General features: G+C 34.6%; 1 protein-coding gene across 1 annotated transcript; it reads left to right on the forward strand.

Moving 5' to 3' along the window:
• The first annotated feature begins 3,074 nt into the window (after nucleotides 1-3,074).
• LOC138335677 (uncharacterized) lies at nucleotides 3,075-12,360 on the forward strand. Its single transcript, XM_069284839.1, has 3 exons — nucleotides 3,075-3,171; nucleotides 3,642-3,676; nucleotides 11,986-12,360. The coding sequence occupies exons 1-3, from the start codon at nucleotides 3,075-3,077 to the stop codon at nucleotides 12,358-12,360; spliced, it is 507 nt and encodes a 168-aa protein (XP_069140940.1).
• The last annotated feature ends 5,136 nt before the right edge of the window (nucleotides 12,361-17,496 follow it).

Raw genomic sequence — 17,496 nt, forward strand, 5'->3', positions numbered from 1 at the left:
AGTGTAATGCCAATTTCATTTATTCAAGTGTTTGAAAATTGAAGGTTTAAAAATATGAAATAAGAAGACATTGCAAACAAATCGACAACACGCATTGCATTTGATAAAAACAGCAATGCTTCGATACTCATTAAAGGAAATGCATATATATTTGGACACCAAGAGAATATTAAAGTATCATTCATTGTACGCGAAATGAACGTAGCGCAAACACATTTTTTATAATTTTTTGTTTGATTGTTTATGTGATGTTGTTTGCAATAATCAGTAATAGTTGATTCAAGTTACGGATTTTGAGGACTTCTAATGCTATAAGAATTTTAGATTTACCTGGCTTGTCAATGCGCTCTAGTATTAATGCAAAGATAATAAGTTTAGCATTTGGAAACCTAAGGGACTTCCCTTCCATTATATCAACCATATCTAGGAGTCAACACTAGTATGATTTTATCGAAATTTAGATACCATACATATATGAATTAATTAACTGTAAAATTTTAACGTGAGACTGTCTCGAACGTTTCCAAATAAGAAGCACTCGGTATTGTGATTTATAAGCTTATAAATATAGAAATGAGCTCTTCATATTGTCCGGTTTGTCAACTCTGACATGGCTTGAGCGGAAGTTAGACTCCGGTTTAACCGGAAGTTGCATCATTACAGTGTCTGCTAGCCTCGCTTCCACGAATGTTTTATTTCAAGTTATCAATTAATGCCGACCTCAGCTAAATTCTGGTAATTTCATCATGATTTAGATACTATAATCTTCATAAATATGCTGACATCATTTTAATGAAATGTATTACAGATTTTGTTCCGGCATGTCATTGTCTTCTACTTTTATAAATCATCTAACCGAACATGTAAATGGCTCCTTCAGTCTAGCATCTGTAAGATATGTGTTTATTTGTGACCATATCATCTGAGAACAGACTTGTTGTTAAAAAAACTATTTGTAAACCAGCGTCATTCTTTTAAAGCCTAGCATGATTTGTTTCATTTCACCAGTTTAATTCCTACTAGGATTTGTATCTTTTTATTACTGTAATTTCTACTATGACTTGTATCAGTTGAGGCGCTGTTATGTATCAGAAGATTATGCAGGTAGTAAAATACAGACTAATTTTGATAATACTAATTTGATCTAACTCACTTTTATAAATATTATAAGCCTCATTAAATCTTTAAGATTTAGAGATCCCTTGAAGCTATGTTTATTTACGTATCAAACTATATCTTTGGATTATATAGTGTATACCGATGCTTTATCCTCACATTGCGCGCTAGTGAATGATTTTCCTACACGATTAAATCTTTATTTGTTGACTTTGAAAAGTTTAAATACTTAATTAAAAATGGTATATGATACTTTCTATGATAAATCTTTTGTCTCTTTGTGTTCTGTTCAAACATTTTCTTGCTCAATTGAATACTGTGTTTAAGATGATTCTGAAAATGATAAATCGAAAATGATTAAATCTGACAACATATTGATCTTAAAAAGGTTGTAATTGGCTCTGAAATGTTAGCACCATAATTTGTCAGCGTACAGAAGCGTAATTAATATCAAAATATTATATTACACCAAAGTGTTACCAATTTATCTCCCTAATGTAAACGATGGGTCGGTCGGGGTATTTATTTTCCGGAATATGACAATTCGTATTGTGACGTCACCAATAATGGTCACGTGAAGATGATGGATGGTGGAGAGAATAAGAGACAAGTGGTAGAGGTTGGTCGCGTGGAATTTTTTTTATTCTATTCTTTGATCGATTTAAGTTGATAAAATCCAAATCGTCCTGCAGATGTCTCATTTGAAGACGAGAATGTGGCTATAGAGATTGAATTTATAGACACAAGTCTTTAAATATTTATCCTGGTAACGCCTGCACTACCAAGGAATACTTCAATGACGGGTCGAATTATAGAACTCATCAAATATCTGTAATGCCCAATTATAATTAGATATAATTCCCCGTTACGAGCTGTGATGTTTGTGAGTATTGATATAAATCTTCACTCGGTGTTTTGTCGGGATGTTAAACGGATATATGATGATGATAGCGATGATAGATGATAAATATTGGTGGTATTATTTATCACTCATGATTTGTTAGCTTAACCAAACTTAATCATGTAGACCTGCAGTTCATTGTGGTGAAAATAATGACCAGCCATTGTTTGTTGTGAAACAGAACTTGTGTGGTTTGTTTGTTGGTTAGATTGGAGTGAATGTCCTGTCAACAGCTAAGATGAATCAAAGACGGCCTTCTCTGTGTACAGTGTGTTGTGTGTATGGATGGATGTGGGTTTTTGGAGGCTGTGGTATGTTTGTGTTGTATCTCTTTGTAATAGAGGAAACCATTTCCCATTTTATAGAGATATTTAACTGAAGCATACTGACACCGGACAGACAACACACCACACCCAACCCCATCCTTTAAGTCGTCTTTACGATTTATTCAATGGGGACAGCATGTGCAGTTCTAACGCCCTACCTGTAAGGGAAGAACTGGTGACAATGAATCGTTATGTTACCTTACCCACACGATCTATTACATTTGTGGTCGAATTTGGTGACACTATTCAAAAAGGTCTGTTTTATTATCGTGTCATTCTAACTCTGTAACTATGTAGAAGGGCGGTCTATTGGTATCATTGATAAGACTAGTTATACCTTGACATCGGTGATAATAAATTAATATTTTCATTCATATTCAATCTTTTTGTATTGGAAGTTTATACATTTCTCCCCTACGATTGCATTTTCAAAAGAAAAATACTTTTACTGTTTTGTTGTGTAATATTGTATATACTTGTAAAATAAACTTTGGCCATACGAGATTGGAGGTGTTCATTACGTTTGAAACACATGATATTATGCATTTATGGCCACGTTGGCAGTGTGATATGGAGGTTTATTTACCCGAAGGTGTAATATTTTCCGAGGGCTTGCCGGAGGGAAATATTACATCTGAGGGTAAATAAACCTTCATATCACACGGCCACAGGGGACATAAATTGTTTATTATACCGAAAATTCGCGATTCACTACTTGCAATAGGTGAAAAATGACGTTTTACGCTTCGTCCGTCATTGTTGTACAATTGGAAGGGGAGATAACTCCGTGTGAAAGACGGGCGGTCACCAGAGGGGCACGTGCCTCAGGTAAATACGATGTTTTATTTTCCCCGAGGGAAATGCGAGGTTTTATTTCCCTGTCATGTGATGTGTTTCAATTAATCACAGACACTGTTATAAACATGAGGTATAATAAAAGTTTTAATAAAAGGTGTGACAAAAAATTGGTGTTGACTTCTAGAGCTAGCACTACATTCCGGTGTATTAGAGTAAGGGTAACATTCCAGATGCAATAGATAAATGTTGTTTACACTGTTTAATACTGTATGCTGTCCTGTCACCGTTTTTTTTTCAGTGCGATGTTGATGGAACACTACAAGGTTATGAAGCAACGGAAGATACTTTTGTTAGCAAAATATGTAGTACTACAGTCATTTTTATCAAGCATTTTCACATCATGATTACAATAAAGCCATTTTATTTTGTTCTTAACTTTGCTTGTACGATATTTAACCGTGTTTGAACGATAATTGAATACATTAATTCTACTTCTACAGTGGGTGGATCAGATGCAGAACCATCCCGTCGAAAGGTATGTCTTTAAAGAATGCATATATATTTCAAAATGCATGACAAAGTTACACCACAAAACCATCCTGACTTAGCGAGAAGAGGGATACATGATAACAGCAAGTGAAATCGAAGTCAAGATAAAAATAAAAACAAGATACTCTCGATCAGATAGCCGAGTTTTCTCTCGATTTCATCTTTAGTGAATAATTAAGATCTCAATCGTATACTCCGTAAAACAGTTTTAGTTGATGTCAGCATTCGGAAAAGACAACTTCCGCCAAAAAAGTTTTTATTGAAAAATGTACATGTATATGTATATTGGAAGAGGGTTGTTTAATCTAACACAAAGAAACTGAAGATTGACTGTATGATTCTGTATTCAATCCTAAACACTAGTCGATTACAGTCTAATATAGGAAGTATTATTTGTATAAACTCCCGGATCGTATTAAAACATAAAATACAAATCGACTGAAACACATAACGCTTATTTTATACCTCGATATTAACTCTGAACGTCTACGCCTTGTAAACACAGGATTAAGTGATGTTGGTGTTGTTTTTCCCATCAGAATCTAGACTAGATTGTTAAATGAATTACATATTTAGGGATGGCTACAGTGACGTTAGTTTGTAGCATTAAACACCCCAGCTGTGTTATGGTTGTGATTGGCATCGTAGTGGCTGCGATTTAGCCTATCTTCACCCTGCTTAGACAGCCACAGTTATTCCGTAATCCATAAATATAGCATGGAATTAGTTTCGTAAAATTATGATTTACGAAACTAAACATATTTCAGGCATGTCAGAGACAGCCTTGTCAGTTCTGATGAAATGATAGACGCTTTATTACACGTATCCTGGTGGTTGTAACAGGGTGTGCACGCCATCTCAAATATTTCAATAAAAAAAAACTAATATTTTAGGTTTTCATAAAAAAAACAGTTTAGAATCAACACCATCACGACTTTGCTCCCTGTACATTATATTACAAATTGGTTTGAATGCGGTACGTACATTTGATTTTTTATCAAATACGAACTTCCCATTTAAACTTAAGATCACTATATAAGCTAGTACATATAATACTGTCAATGGCGCAAACAAGAACGCAGATGAGGGAAATAAGTGATTGTAATGAATCATACAACAGTCAAAACTTGAAATAAGTGATGAAGTCATATTGGACTAAATAAAATCATAATAATGAACAACGTCCGACATGAAATCAGTTTGTTTTAACAGAATATCTTTCATGTGACAGGACCGGACAATACCAAAAGAGCAACGAATCGGGATTATTGAATAGATAGACAATAGAGTACGGAACATCTATCCAGCAGATCTAAAGAAACCGTTCTGTAGTAATCTTTGACACACCAGAGCGTAGGGAACATGGGATATGGACCCACATGCTGCTTATTTTACCTCGCCATTGAATATGAAGCTGTAATATCAATCAGTCAATTGGCCCTGTACAGCTGTCAATAGCTGCCATTAACGACCATCAGCGCCCTCTCGTGGGAGTCGTTAGAACTAAGACGCCATGTTATTTTGTTAACAAGAACTTGGATAATTTGTCTAATGGTGTGTCACTGTTATGGCAGACGCCATCAGGGGATGACGTAACACTTCAATCGACAGTCCTGTGTTACACCACTTCCTACCCACACAGAATGGCTTCCATATTTTCAAACTTGACAATTCATTCCGTGGCAAAAGAGTTCTCTTCCTTCACAGCTAATTTCACATATATAATTGCACTTTTCAGTCTGTTTAATTTAGTCGCTTGTCACGTTGTACTCATGAATTTTTATTTGATTTCACATTTTGACGGTGTCTTCCTACACAGGACAAGTATTTATATAAATTTCAAATAACGTCCCTCCTCGATCATAATGACTAAGCACCTGATGCGTTCGATAGGCAATATCCCACTCAACAGATTTATTTTCTAAACTTTCAAAGAGAATAATTAATGTATAAATGTAGACATTTTAAGAGTCAATGTGTTTGCAGTTGTTTCAAACAGGAACATATACATGATATATCGAACATGAACCATCGTGATCAATATATATCACTGTAAAATATATATATAACCATACTCTTCCTATAACTTCACTACTATATATCACTGTAAAATATAGATATAACCATACTCTTCCTATAACTTCACTACTATATATCACTGTAAAATATAGATATAACCATACTCTTCCTATAACTTCACAGTTAATGTGGCGGTAATTCAGTAGTCGGGAGGTTTTTTTTTCGAAACTTCTATCGCGACTTGCAAGTTTAACGAAGAACTATTGTCTTTGAAAGGTGATTCCAATCCAAGTGAACCAATCAGATAATATATATATTTAATGTAAATTGACATATTCGAGGAGAAATGTAGAGTTTAGAAAGTGATTGTATACCGTTACAGATGTAATAGATGAGATACTCGATCATTGGTATAGTGATTCACACAAAGTAGACTCAGCAGTTAACTATAGTCACACGACTTTCAAAAGTATACCGTATATGTTATAGAGTAAAACGGTTAATACAAAACAGAATAACATACATAACGACTGATTATTGGTGCTTTAATGCATACTAATCGGCAAGACTGAATCGGCGATACGAAATGTAATGGATTTGATGCCATTTATACAACGCCAAGGATTCCACATTTGTTTGTTTGTTTGATTATCTTAACGACCAATTACAGCCAGGGTCATGTAAAGACGGCCTCCCATACATTGTAGCCTGAATAAGGCCTAAATAACACAAACTGTTACGTAATCAATAAATATGACTCTCTATTTGAAAAAAAGATAAACTTTTTTGCCATTATTTATTGAGTCATTTATGAAGAGATTTTGTAAATTATTATAACACTATTAAAGCAAAGGTACATATGAACAGCCTGTACTTCACATAACCCTTGGTAGAATATGCAAATTTATGGGATTTCATTTATAATACGGGCCACATGTTACCGGTTGTTTAGTCAACATATATATACATACGAAAATCATCGCAGATTCATTTGATTTCGTCTGTAACCATTTTTTATGGTAATCCACGCAATGCGACCTACGTGCGTTGCTGTCTGGAATTTTGAAGAGCTACAAATATGTTAGGCAATTTGTTGACAAGCGGGGCTATCCATTTGACACGGCCCCGTGAGATGGTTGGTAGGTACAATCTATATGGCGGGATCATTAGCTTCATCAGGTTTGTCAAGAACCTTCTTATTGCGTCAAAAGTACGTTCATCGCTTTATTTCGGTAATAAAATGTTGCTACATTACGGCACAAAGGGCTCCACCATATGTTTTATCAAGAGTTGTCTCCCGCTATGATTTAGTCACTGTAAGGTACAGTAACATGCCGTGTAATGTTAGTGAGTAGACTAGTAAGACATCAAGTTGAAATGTAATTTAAACAAAACGCGTTTCATCATTCCAGAATGTTATACCTGTATTTATAATTATATTTTATGGGAAAATAAGTTTAAATCTTACTTGATTACTGTAATTGGTAAATGTCCCAGAAATATCATCTTTACCGAAGATTTAAACGATAAAAAAACGTAAACAAAAATGTCGGCCTTGTGGTGTGATATTAACTAGTTAAATTTCGGGTCTATCAGCAGATAAGTTCTGTCACATATGTCGGATATGTTATAGTGTTGTATTTTCAAACTTCAACATAAAATAAAAAATATACAATATTACTATCATCTTAAGTAAAATAAAACATATCCTTTGTTATGTTTAACGTCATTTTGTATTTTGGAATTAAGAATTTTAACGCTTTGACCCTCTGTTGCCAGTCGTCATTTCTATAATTTTACAGTAACCTCCATCCGGAAAGTTATATAGCGTAAAGACTTATATTAATATATTTTTGGATACCTTTCGATTAACATTCGCTGGTTGTATTGAATTTCAAATAGAACTAATTCATTTCTTAACTTGGTGACATATCAAAAGTCAAGGCGAAACATTGACACACTTATAAAAAAAATTCCCGTCATTCTTTCGAATTCCTAACAAGAAGGATACGATTCAACCATTGAGAATGAAAACAAAGTATGAAGTCACGTGGCCAACAACATATACCTCGGAGTTCTACTACTGCAAACACGTGCGCGTCTAACCTAGAAAACAGATAATAAATACGTGTAACTTGTGTCGAAATTCTAATAAGTTAGATAGTACAATGTGGCAGTGAATCGATTACACTTCACGTTCAGTTTCCTGTTTATACTCCCCAGCCTTCCTCCATGGGAACCTATGCACGTCATGTAACCGCTCTATTTTGTGTCATATCTGTAATTTAGGATGCCAATTAGGTGTGTACAGTGTGCAGATAGGGGTAATGTTAGGTTACAGCACGAGAGCACGTGAATAATTATTACAAACATAGTATTCCTATCGATGTCGTTATCCTTACATGGACTTTTAAGGTAGCTAGGTACATGTTTATTATTGTTCATTGGAGGGTGATGAGTATTTTCACTTCATGCTCTTATGCATCAAATACTGACTTATGCTCATGTGTAGGCAAGTATAGCAAATTGAATATCATTCCACAAGTCAAGTTGGCGAGTTTTTAAAAAATATTTTGGCGATGTCATTTTGCTACGGAAGTCACGATCGCTGACTGAACTATTTTGTACCGATTTGAAAAGCAAACCACGCCACGCAATATTATTACTAGTTTGGTATTTTGAAGGTTTAATTTGAATAGCGTAAAGATAGAACAGATGTAAGACAGCGCTCTTTGATGGGTCTATTATATATTTTATATTCTTTCATACCTACACGTGTAATACTGGCTGGTCTAGGGCAATACACTCATGTCGCCTGAGGCTGTATTGCATGGCTACCCATGCAATAAAGCACCGTGACGTCACGGCGTCAACAAAATCTCTATTTCCTCGGTAAAATTTTAACATTTTTTTCACAAAATTGACTGGTTTTACTATAAAAGATGCAAGCAAAGGATTTGTGTTGAAAATATCACGTAATTTTTCATGTATGGAAATTGACTTCCAGTCGTGGATTTCTTCGAATTTATTTCAAAATGGCGGGATATTATAGTTGTAAAATTGCAGTAAAACGTCGTGGTATGAAAGAAAAATACTCTTTCATAAGTGGATATGAAGGATAGGGATATTCTACCCTCGGGATCACAAAATGTTGCAAAACCCTCGGCAAGCCTCGGGTTTTACTACATTTTGTGACCCTCGGGTAGAATATCACTATCCTTCATATCCACATATGAAAGAGTCTTATAGTATTCTTTTGTGGACAAAGAAAAACGAGTTTGTGAAATGCTATACTCTAGTATAAATAAATGTCTTTTTATATATGGTATTCTTAATCAATTTCATTCATACAATTTCGTTAATCGTATCAGATAAATCCGACCATTAAAATAGCTTTTAATCAGCAGAAACACTTGGACAAAATGAATGGTGAAATACTTTACATTAATACCTTTGTTTGGGGTTAGATTGATTTCATTCTCTAAGAATTCAAAAGTATCAAAGAAACATTCGCTGAAGCTATATATTACTGTTAAAAGATATACCATTTCATTGAGATAATCAATAGTATCTACACATCTCAGCGACATTTTGACTTATAATCTTAACTCCTTGTTTCTGCAGTCGACTCGTGTACACAGATCTGAGTGGAGGCCGGTTTACCCCGTGAGCCGACCGCTGACAGCTGTAGTGATGTTCCAAACGCATTAATTTACCATGCCCTATAAATCCATTTACGTTTAGCTCTGAGTCTTTGATTTATGTACATGTGCTCCCTATACCATGTTTTCTGTAATATCGTTTTGAGGGTGACTTCTAATAGCCTACACATGTCCGACAATCATAGACAATCATTTTCCGAGCGAAAACAAATCGAATCTGATGCTGAATTCCGGCCAGCATATTACAAAATACATCATAATTATCAGATGCCCGGCCTGCACAGGCCGTTAGGTGCTGGTGTAGGGAGAAGTATGTACGGAGGTGTTAAAAGCTAGGAGGATATATATACAATCTATATGAGCAATGATCCTTCTAACCATTTGTTCCATGGATTTTCTACACGTAATTGGGATGCATCAACGGCGCGCGCGCACGCGAGACAACGTAAATCTTGTCGTCCATCACATGAGGTTGTGAACCAATCCTGTCGTCTCAATAAATATACACAATTTGTGGAGTGGCGTCTTCTTGAGAGCATAAAGAGTAAAATAGAAATTCACATAAAATTTGATATCACGATGGAGATTTTTACGAACAGTCGTTACATGTACTATAATAACGAGATCCCCAATTACAAAGACGTTTGTCTTGGTGCAATGTACATGTAAGTATATCTGCAATATCGAAAAAAATGGATCGCAGTACACTCACGTATAACATATATCCTATATTCCATTTTGATCATCATTTTCACAAGTCTCTATAGAGTAAGTTATTATTACACGTGTAAGTAAAGCAAGAATGAATTTTGAAGTAAAATTAAGATACATAAAAAGGAACACCAAGCAAACTTTTCAGATGATATGAATGTGTCTGGTAAGATTTGTGTCCCTTTACTGAGTATTCTTTTTAACATAAGTCATCATTAATTACTGCAAACATTGACATATGTGATGTCAAATGATCTATACTAACTATAGCTTAAATTAATTGAATTTAACTATTGAAGTAAGACTGTTTTATATTTCATCTGTACAATGTATTTAACATAGGTCCTAATGAATGATATTGACCAATGTGACCTTGGAGGTCGATCTCACGTGCGCATGTCCATCATCACGTTGATTAGCTAACGAGTGTAGAAATAGATTGAAATGGTGTACTAATATCCCTGATATGTTACATAAACACCACGGGTGGTGGGCCTAATTAGCATAATTACTTATCTACACCAGTCCGCTTACCATGGCAGGTTCCGATAACTGTTCCCTGTCTATACCAAAGTACTGTTAGGTTACAAGGAGGAACGTAACAGGTAACAAAGGATATCTGGAAACTTTATTCTGTGTATTAACAGCAAAACGCCAACAGATCTACATTGTATCATATGTAGATAGTGAAATTACGATAATGAATGGTTTTGTTGCATTAAAACTACCGATGTACTAGACAATATTGTAATGCATATAAGGAAGTTGACCATACATAATGGGGTTTTACTTTACCTCCCCCGAGAGTTTTGGAGTTTCGGGTTAGCGCAGTGATAAATGACCACTGGGTAGCCGTCAATTTTTGAAGTGACCAGTGTTGTTTGTTCTGGTAATTATACATATAATTAATAGTCAGTCGTGGTGACATCTTTGTCAATTTAGGAGGAGATACCTTTCAACACTCGGTAACAGTTGCTGACCAAATAAACAAGAACGGTGTCAGCGTCTCTCCTTAGACTAAGTTAAGGGAAGATTTGACCTTAGGAGTTGACCTCTCCGGACAGTGGCACGCTGCAAGGTTCTTGGTCTACAGTATAGTTAGGTATATAAAGGCTGAAGGCTGAATAATGTTGAATACTATTGAAATAATACTGCGGCATAAAATGTTTAAATTCCATATCAAAATTATAAACATCCTCCAGAAGTTGAAATACAACAATATCCACAGCTAGAAGAGAAATAAAAATATCCAACACAAAGAAAAACAACAAAATCCCCCGCAAGGAAAACACAACAATATCCATCACAAGGAGAAAAATAACAAAATCCACCACAAGAAGAAAAATTTCAAAATCCGCCACAAGGAGAAAAATGATAAAATCTGACAAAAGGAGAAAACAGCAAACTCCATCGCTAGGAGAAAAACAACAACCCACCACAAAGAGCAAAACAACAAATCCACCACAAGGAGAAAAACAACAAATCCACAACAAGGAGAAAAATAACAAATCCATCACAAGGAGAAAAACAACAAATCTACCACAAGGAGAAAAACAACAAATCCACCACAAGTAGAAAAACAACAAATCCACCACATGGAAAAAATAACAAATCCACCACATGGAGAAAGCAGCAAACTCCAACACAAGGAGAAAAATAACAAATCCACCACAAGGAGGAAACAACAGATCCATCACAAGGAGAAAAACAAATCTACCACAAGAAGAAAAATAACAAATCCACCACAAGGAGAAAAATAACAAAACCACCACAAGGAGAAAAATAACAAATCCACCACAAGGAGGAAACAACAAATCCATCACAAGGAGAAAAATAACAAATCCACCACAAGAAGAAAAATACAAATCCACCACAAGGAGAAAAATAACAAATTCACCACAAGGAGAAAAGCAACAAATCCACCACAAAGAGCAAAACAACAAATCCACCACAAGGAGAAAAACAACAAATCCACAACAAGGAGAAAAATAACAAATCCACCACAAGGAGAAAAATAACAAATTCACCACAAGGAGAAAAGCAACAAATCCACCACAAGGAGAAAAACAACAAAATCCACCACAAGGAGAAAAATAACAAATCCACCACAAGGAGGAAACAACAAATCCATCACAATGAGAAAAATAACAAATCCACCACAAGAAGAAAAACATCAAACTCCAACACAAGGAGAAAAATAACAAATCCACCACAAGGAGGAAACAACAAATCCATCACAAGGAGAAAAATAACAAATCTACCACAAGAAGAAAAATAACAAATCCACCACAAGGAGAAAAATAACAAATTCACCACAAGGAGAAAAGCAACAAATCCACCACAAGGAGAAAAACAACAAAATCCACCACAAGGAGAAAACAGCAAACTCAATCGCTAGGAGAAAAACAACAACCCACCACAAGGAGCAAAACAACAAATCCACCACAAGGAGAAAAACAACAAATCCACCACAAGGAGAAAAACAACAAAATCCACCACAAGGAGAAAAATAACAAATCCACCACAAGGAGGAAACAACAAATCCATCACAAGGAGAAAAATAACAAATCCACCACAAGAAGAAAAATAACAAATCCACCACAAGGAGAAAAATAACAAATTCACCACAAGGAGAAAAGCAACAAATCCACCACAAAGAGCAAAACAACAAAATCCACCACAAGGAGAAAACAGCAAACTCAATCGCTAGGAGAAAAACAACAACCCACCACAAGGAGCAAAACAACAAATCCACCACAAGGAGAAAAACAACAAATCCACCACAAGGAGAAAAATAACAAATCCATCACAAGGAGAAAAACAACAAATCTACCACAAGGAGAAAAACAACAAATCCACCACAAGTAGAAAAACAACAAATCCACCACATGGAAAAAATAACAAATCCACCACATGGAGAAAACAGCAAACTCCAACACAAGGAGAAAAATAACAAATCAACCACAAGGAGGAAACAACAAATCCACCACAAGGAGAAAAATAACAAATTTACCACAAGAAGAAAAATAACAAATCCACCACAAGGAGAAAAATAACAAAACCACCACAAGGAGAAAAATAACAAATTCACCACAAGGAGAAAAGCAACAAATCCACCACAAGGAGAAAAATAACAAATCCACCACAAGGAGAAAAATAACAAATCCACCACAAGGAGAAAAGCAACAAATCCACCACAAGGAGTAAACAGCATACTCCACCACATGAAGAAAAATAACAAATCCACCACAAGCAGGAAAATTTAAAAAAGATCCATCACAAGGAGTAAACAGCAAACTCCAAAATAAGGAGGAATACAACAAATCCACCACATGGAGAAAAACAACAAATAGAGATTGAACAGTGTTTGATTGCGTTAAAGGTGGTATGAACGCAATGGGATACAGACATATTCGATGTAGCGCGTTAGCGCTATATGTAGAATATGTCTGTATCCCTTTGCGTTCATACCACCCTTAACGCAATCAAAACACTGTTCAATCTATATATTTACATAAATAAGGCTTTTTTTACGTCAAATTTAAAACATTGATGGTTGCTAAGTTGGGTACCTACGGTAGTCAGGATGACCGAAGATAAAGTTCCGATTGTTGAATGTTATAGCTGCCGTTTGGTTTGAAATATACAATGACACAATAAACAATGACACCTTTCAATTATTTTTAAAATGGTTTTTTTTTCAATTTGATAATATGTTAATAATGTCCATTTCAAATAAATATTGAGATAACCGAGGCTGAACGACTACCGGTACGGTATCGTTGTCAGGGTAGTGATGCGGTCCAAAGTGGAGCGAACCGCCCTATTTGATTTTCAACCGAGAAAATTTACTGTGACATAGCCTATTGATGGTATGACCGTTGAACTGCTGAACAAATGCGATATAGACTAAATTCTTCATAGTCATGACTTTTATTTTATTGTACGGATGATTGACAAGTGTTTGCGTGAGTGAAGGCCTATTTTGAATGCAAACGGTGGTAAAACTGATGATACCGTTTCGGATAGGCTTCATGTAATGTTTTTTTTTTCTGGAAACCTGTATATAATCTGTTAATTTATTGTTCGATTACATTCTCCAAGAATTGTTCACCGACAATCAAATGTTCTGTATATTTAGGTGAAATGAGTGACCGTACACACATGTACTACTGAAGTAACTATGGAATTCCCCGAACATTCCTGAGGAAAGCCCTCCGGTTGTAGCCCCGACCAGCGAATTATTGGATTGTTTATTACCGTTACAATGCTTGAACACATCTTTTGTTTTGATGTCAAATACATATTTAATTGGATCTAATAAAAACTCTATATTGTTATATTGAAATCCGTCAACTTATGACGCAAAATCTTATCGAAGCGTGAACTAGAAGTAGTCCGAACCTGTACTGCGTTTGTATTCATACGTCATTGCGATTACGTTAATTTGAACGCAACTCTCCTCCCATTGAATATATAGGGGCATATGTAAATATAATCCACCATATGGAGAAAACAATAAATCCACCACAAGGAGAAAACAGCAAACTCCATTACAAGGAGAAAACAACAAACTCCATAACGCGGAGAAATACAACAAATCCACCACAAGGAGAAAACAGCCAACTCCATTGCTAGGAGAAAAACAACAAATTCACCACAAGGAGAAAAACAACAAAATTTACTGCAGTACACCAAGACAATAGGAAAATGAAAAAAGCAATTAACAAGAGTAAAAATTAGAAAAAAGAAAGGAAACTGGAACAAGATTAGTATAAAGAAATTGAATAAGTATTAAAAAACATAAACAGAATGAATCAATTAGTAAATGAAAATAAAGAAGCAAACAATCTGAAGCCATGAAAAAGAATCATAACAAAAACATAATAACAAGAAAAGAGAAAAAAAAGAAGAAGAAAAAAATCACTAACATTAAATAACAGAAAAAAACCAAGAAGAAAAAAACATAATAAGATAAAAAGGCCCTGATGAGGAAAACGAAGAAAAGGATTTGGAACTTGAACAATTATCATTATTGGTACAACAACAAAACTAAAGAAAAAGAGAGAAATAATAAATAAATGAATATTATGCAATTAAATAACAAAAAGGCAAAAAAAAAAAAAAAAAAAAAAGACAAAAAAGAAAAAGTTGATATTACAGAAAATAGACAGGAAAAAAAACTGGAAAAGAATACCTGTAAATGCCGAATAATGATGAATATAAAAAAAATCAAAATACAATAAATATGGAAAATGATATTAGAATCCTTGTGCGAAAGGGAAATACATTCATTAATTTACATGATTCATGGAATTAAATATTTTTTGATATTACGAAAAATAAAAAGAAAATAAGAACAGAGCCAGAATGAAAAACAAAAAATAAGAAGGAAATAACGAGGGAAAAGTCAGAAGAAAACTAGTAACAGGAAAAAAAAAAAAACGAAAAAGAAGATAAAAAACGGCTTTGAAATATATATATACAAGGAATATAAAATATGAAATGTACAAAAATGAGAACAGGAAAACGATGAAACCAAGCCAATGATAATAATAATAAAATGACGTGATTCCGAAATAAAACAGAAAATAAGGAAATCATATAAACAAATATTAATCTTCAAATGCAAAGATATTGCTGGAAAAACATGTTGGGAGAAAGGAGCATATCTACAGATGGATTAGGTATCCCCGTCCTCCTGGAAGACATTATATCTGGATCAAAGCGGTACCGTGTCCCTAGTCCCGAATCATCCAAACCTTAATGTCAATTACAGAATTTATCGCATTGCAAAGTCTTTGGACGTTCACAAATTAAAAAAGAAGTTTATATTATGGATTAAGGAATTTGTAAATTGTCTAATTGATATCTACTTTTAAAGAATTTTTTTTACCGAGAAACAAGTTGTAAGAGAAATACATAATAAGTTTTAATCGGGAATCAATTATCATCTAGATATACCTCCATATCATAAAAGAAATCTATTCAACGGCGACTAAAAATGTACGTTATGAGATGATAGCATATTTTTATCACATGAAAATGGTTGTTACATTTATACAAGCAAGGGTGAATTATAATCCAATGAATCTTGGTAAAGCTTAGGTTTATCAAGTTTCTTTGATTAAGAGGCATACTTACATAAATGTTAGCGCATTAGCGTGCTTGCACTTTGTATTTAGTGGAGGCTCACTCTTAGGATAGAAAGTAAACTAAGAATCTGAAACGTTTCCATAAGATTTAAAACAAATAAAAATTAATATTTTTTAAAATTCTAATTTCATCGAAAAGTGTATTTTCTATTTTGTATAACAAATCAAAAAGAGTGGTAGAATCGATATTTATCCGGACATTGAACAAAATGATGTTGGCAGATTCCTTCTATAAAAAATCGCCTACTTTTATAATTTTGATTCAGTTTGAGAAAAAAGAAAAATATGAAAGGAAGTAAATAGTGTCATCTTAATTATCGATGATGGTCGAAGGGACTATATTCAAAACATACTTACAATGTATTATGTGTTCATTGAAACAAAATCAATGCGACGAGAAATGCGACGCGATTTGGTATTCTGGTCGATGATATTCATTCTAGAATGTGAACAGAATCTATGGCGCCATTCAGTAAACTCGTATCGACATCAGGTAAGTATAGCTAGCCTTGAAACATATAGGCCTATAGGCTGTATCATTATGTATTACCGTGATTTGGCACCGACTGTTACAGGAGACAAATTAGTCTCCAGTAGAGCTATTACCCCAACAATAGTGGAAACAAAAAACACTTATAAAAACAAATCTATCAAACACAATTAAAACCAAACGTCCCCATCGGGATACTTTAAAACAAACAATTTATCTGTAAAAAGTTAAGAACAAAATAAATTGATCAAATGAAATCAAATCAGGATGAAATTGATTCCCCGCGGGAAGAATGGTGTAGATGTTTAGGGGTGCATTAATTGTATCGATACATTGCGGATTTGATGGACAACAACTATTGTCTGATTCCAAGGGAGTTCACAGCGACAGTTAAATGTACAAGGTACCAAAGTTTGCGAACATAAACCAAGTTTGTTGAAATTAAGACGAAAAGCCCAAGGCCTTATCGGTGATTAGTGATGGGAATTACTCAGGTCTATCGGTGATTGCACTGCTTATTTGTCCCTAGTTCCGTTTTCAAGGACAAATTTTGTCGTCGTAATTATCATCTGTTTCCTCTAATCATGATGTAACGTCCATTTCTCGTTATTGCACACATAACGTATGACCATATTGGTTTTTGATCAGTAACAGCCAATCACTGGGTGGTAAGGGCCCTATCTATGGCCGCCCTAGACAAGGTCTTCTATATGTTAGGACACCATATCCTCTCTGCAACAGATGAGCAGAGTGGGCATTCAAATCGAAG

Source organism: Argopecten irradians, chromosome 11 (genome assembly GCF_041381155.1).
Source record: "Argopecten irradians isolate NY chromosome 11, Ai_NY, whole genome shotgun sequence".
Classification (NCBI taxonomy): Eukaryota; Metazoa; Mollusca; class Bivalvia; order Pectinida; family Pectinidae; genus Argopecten; species Argopecten irradians.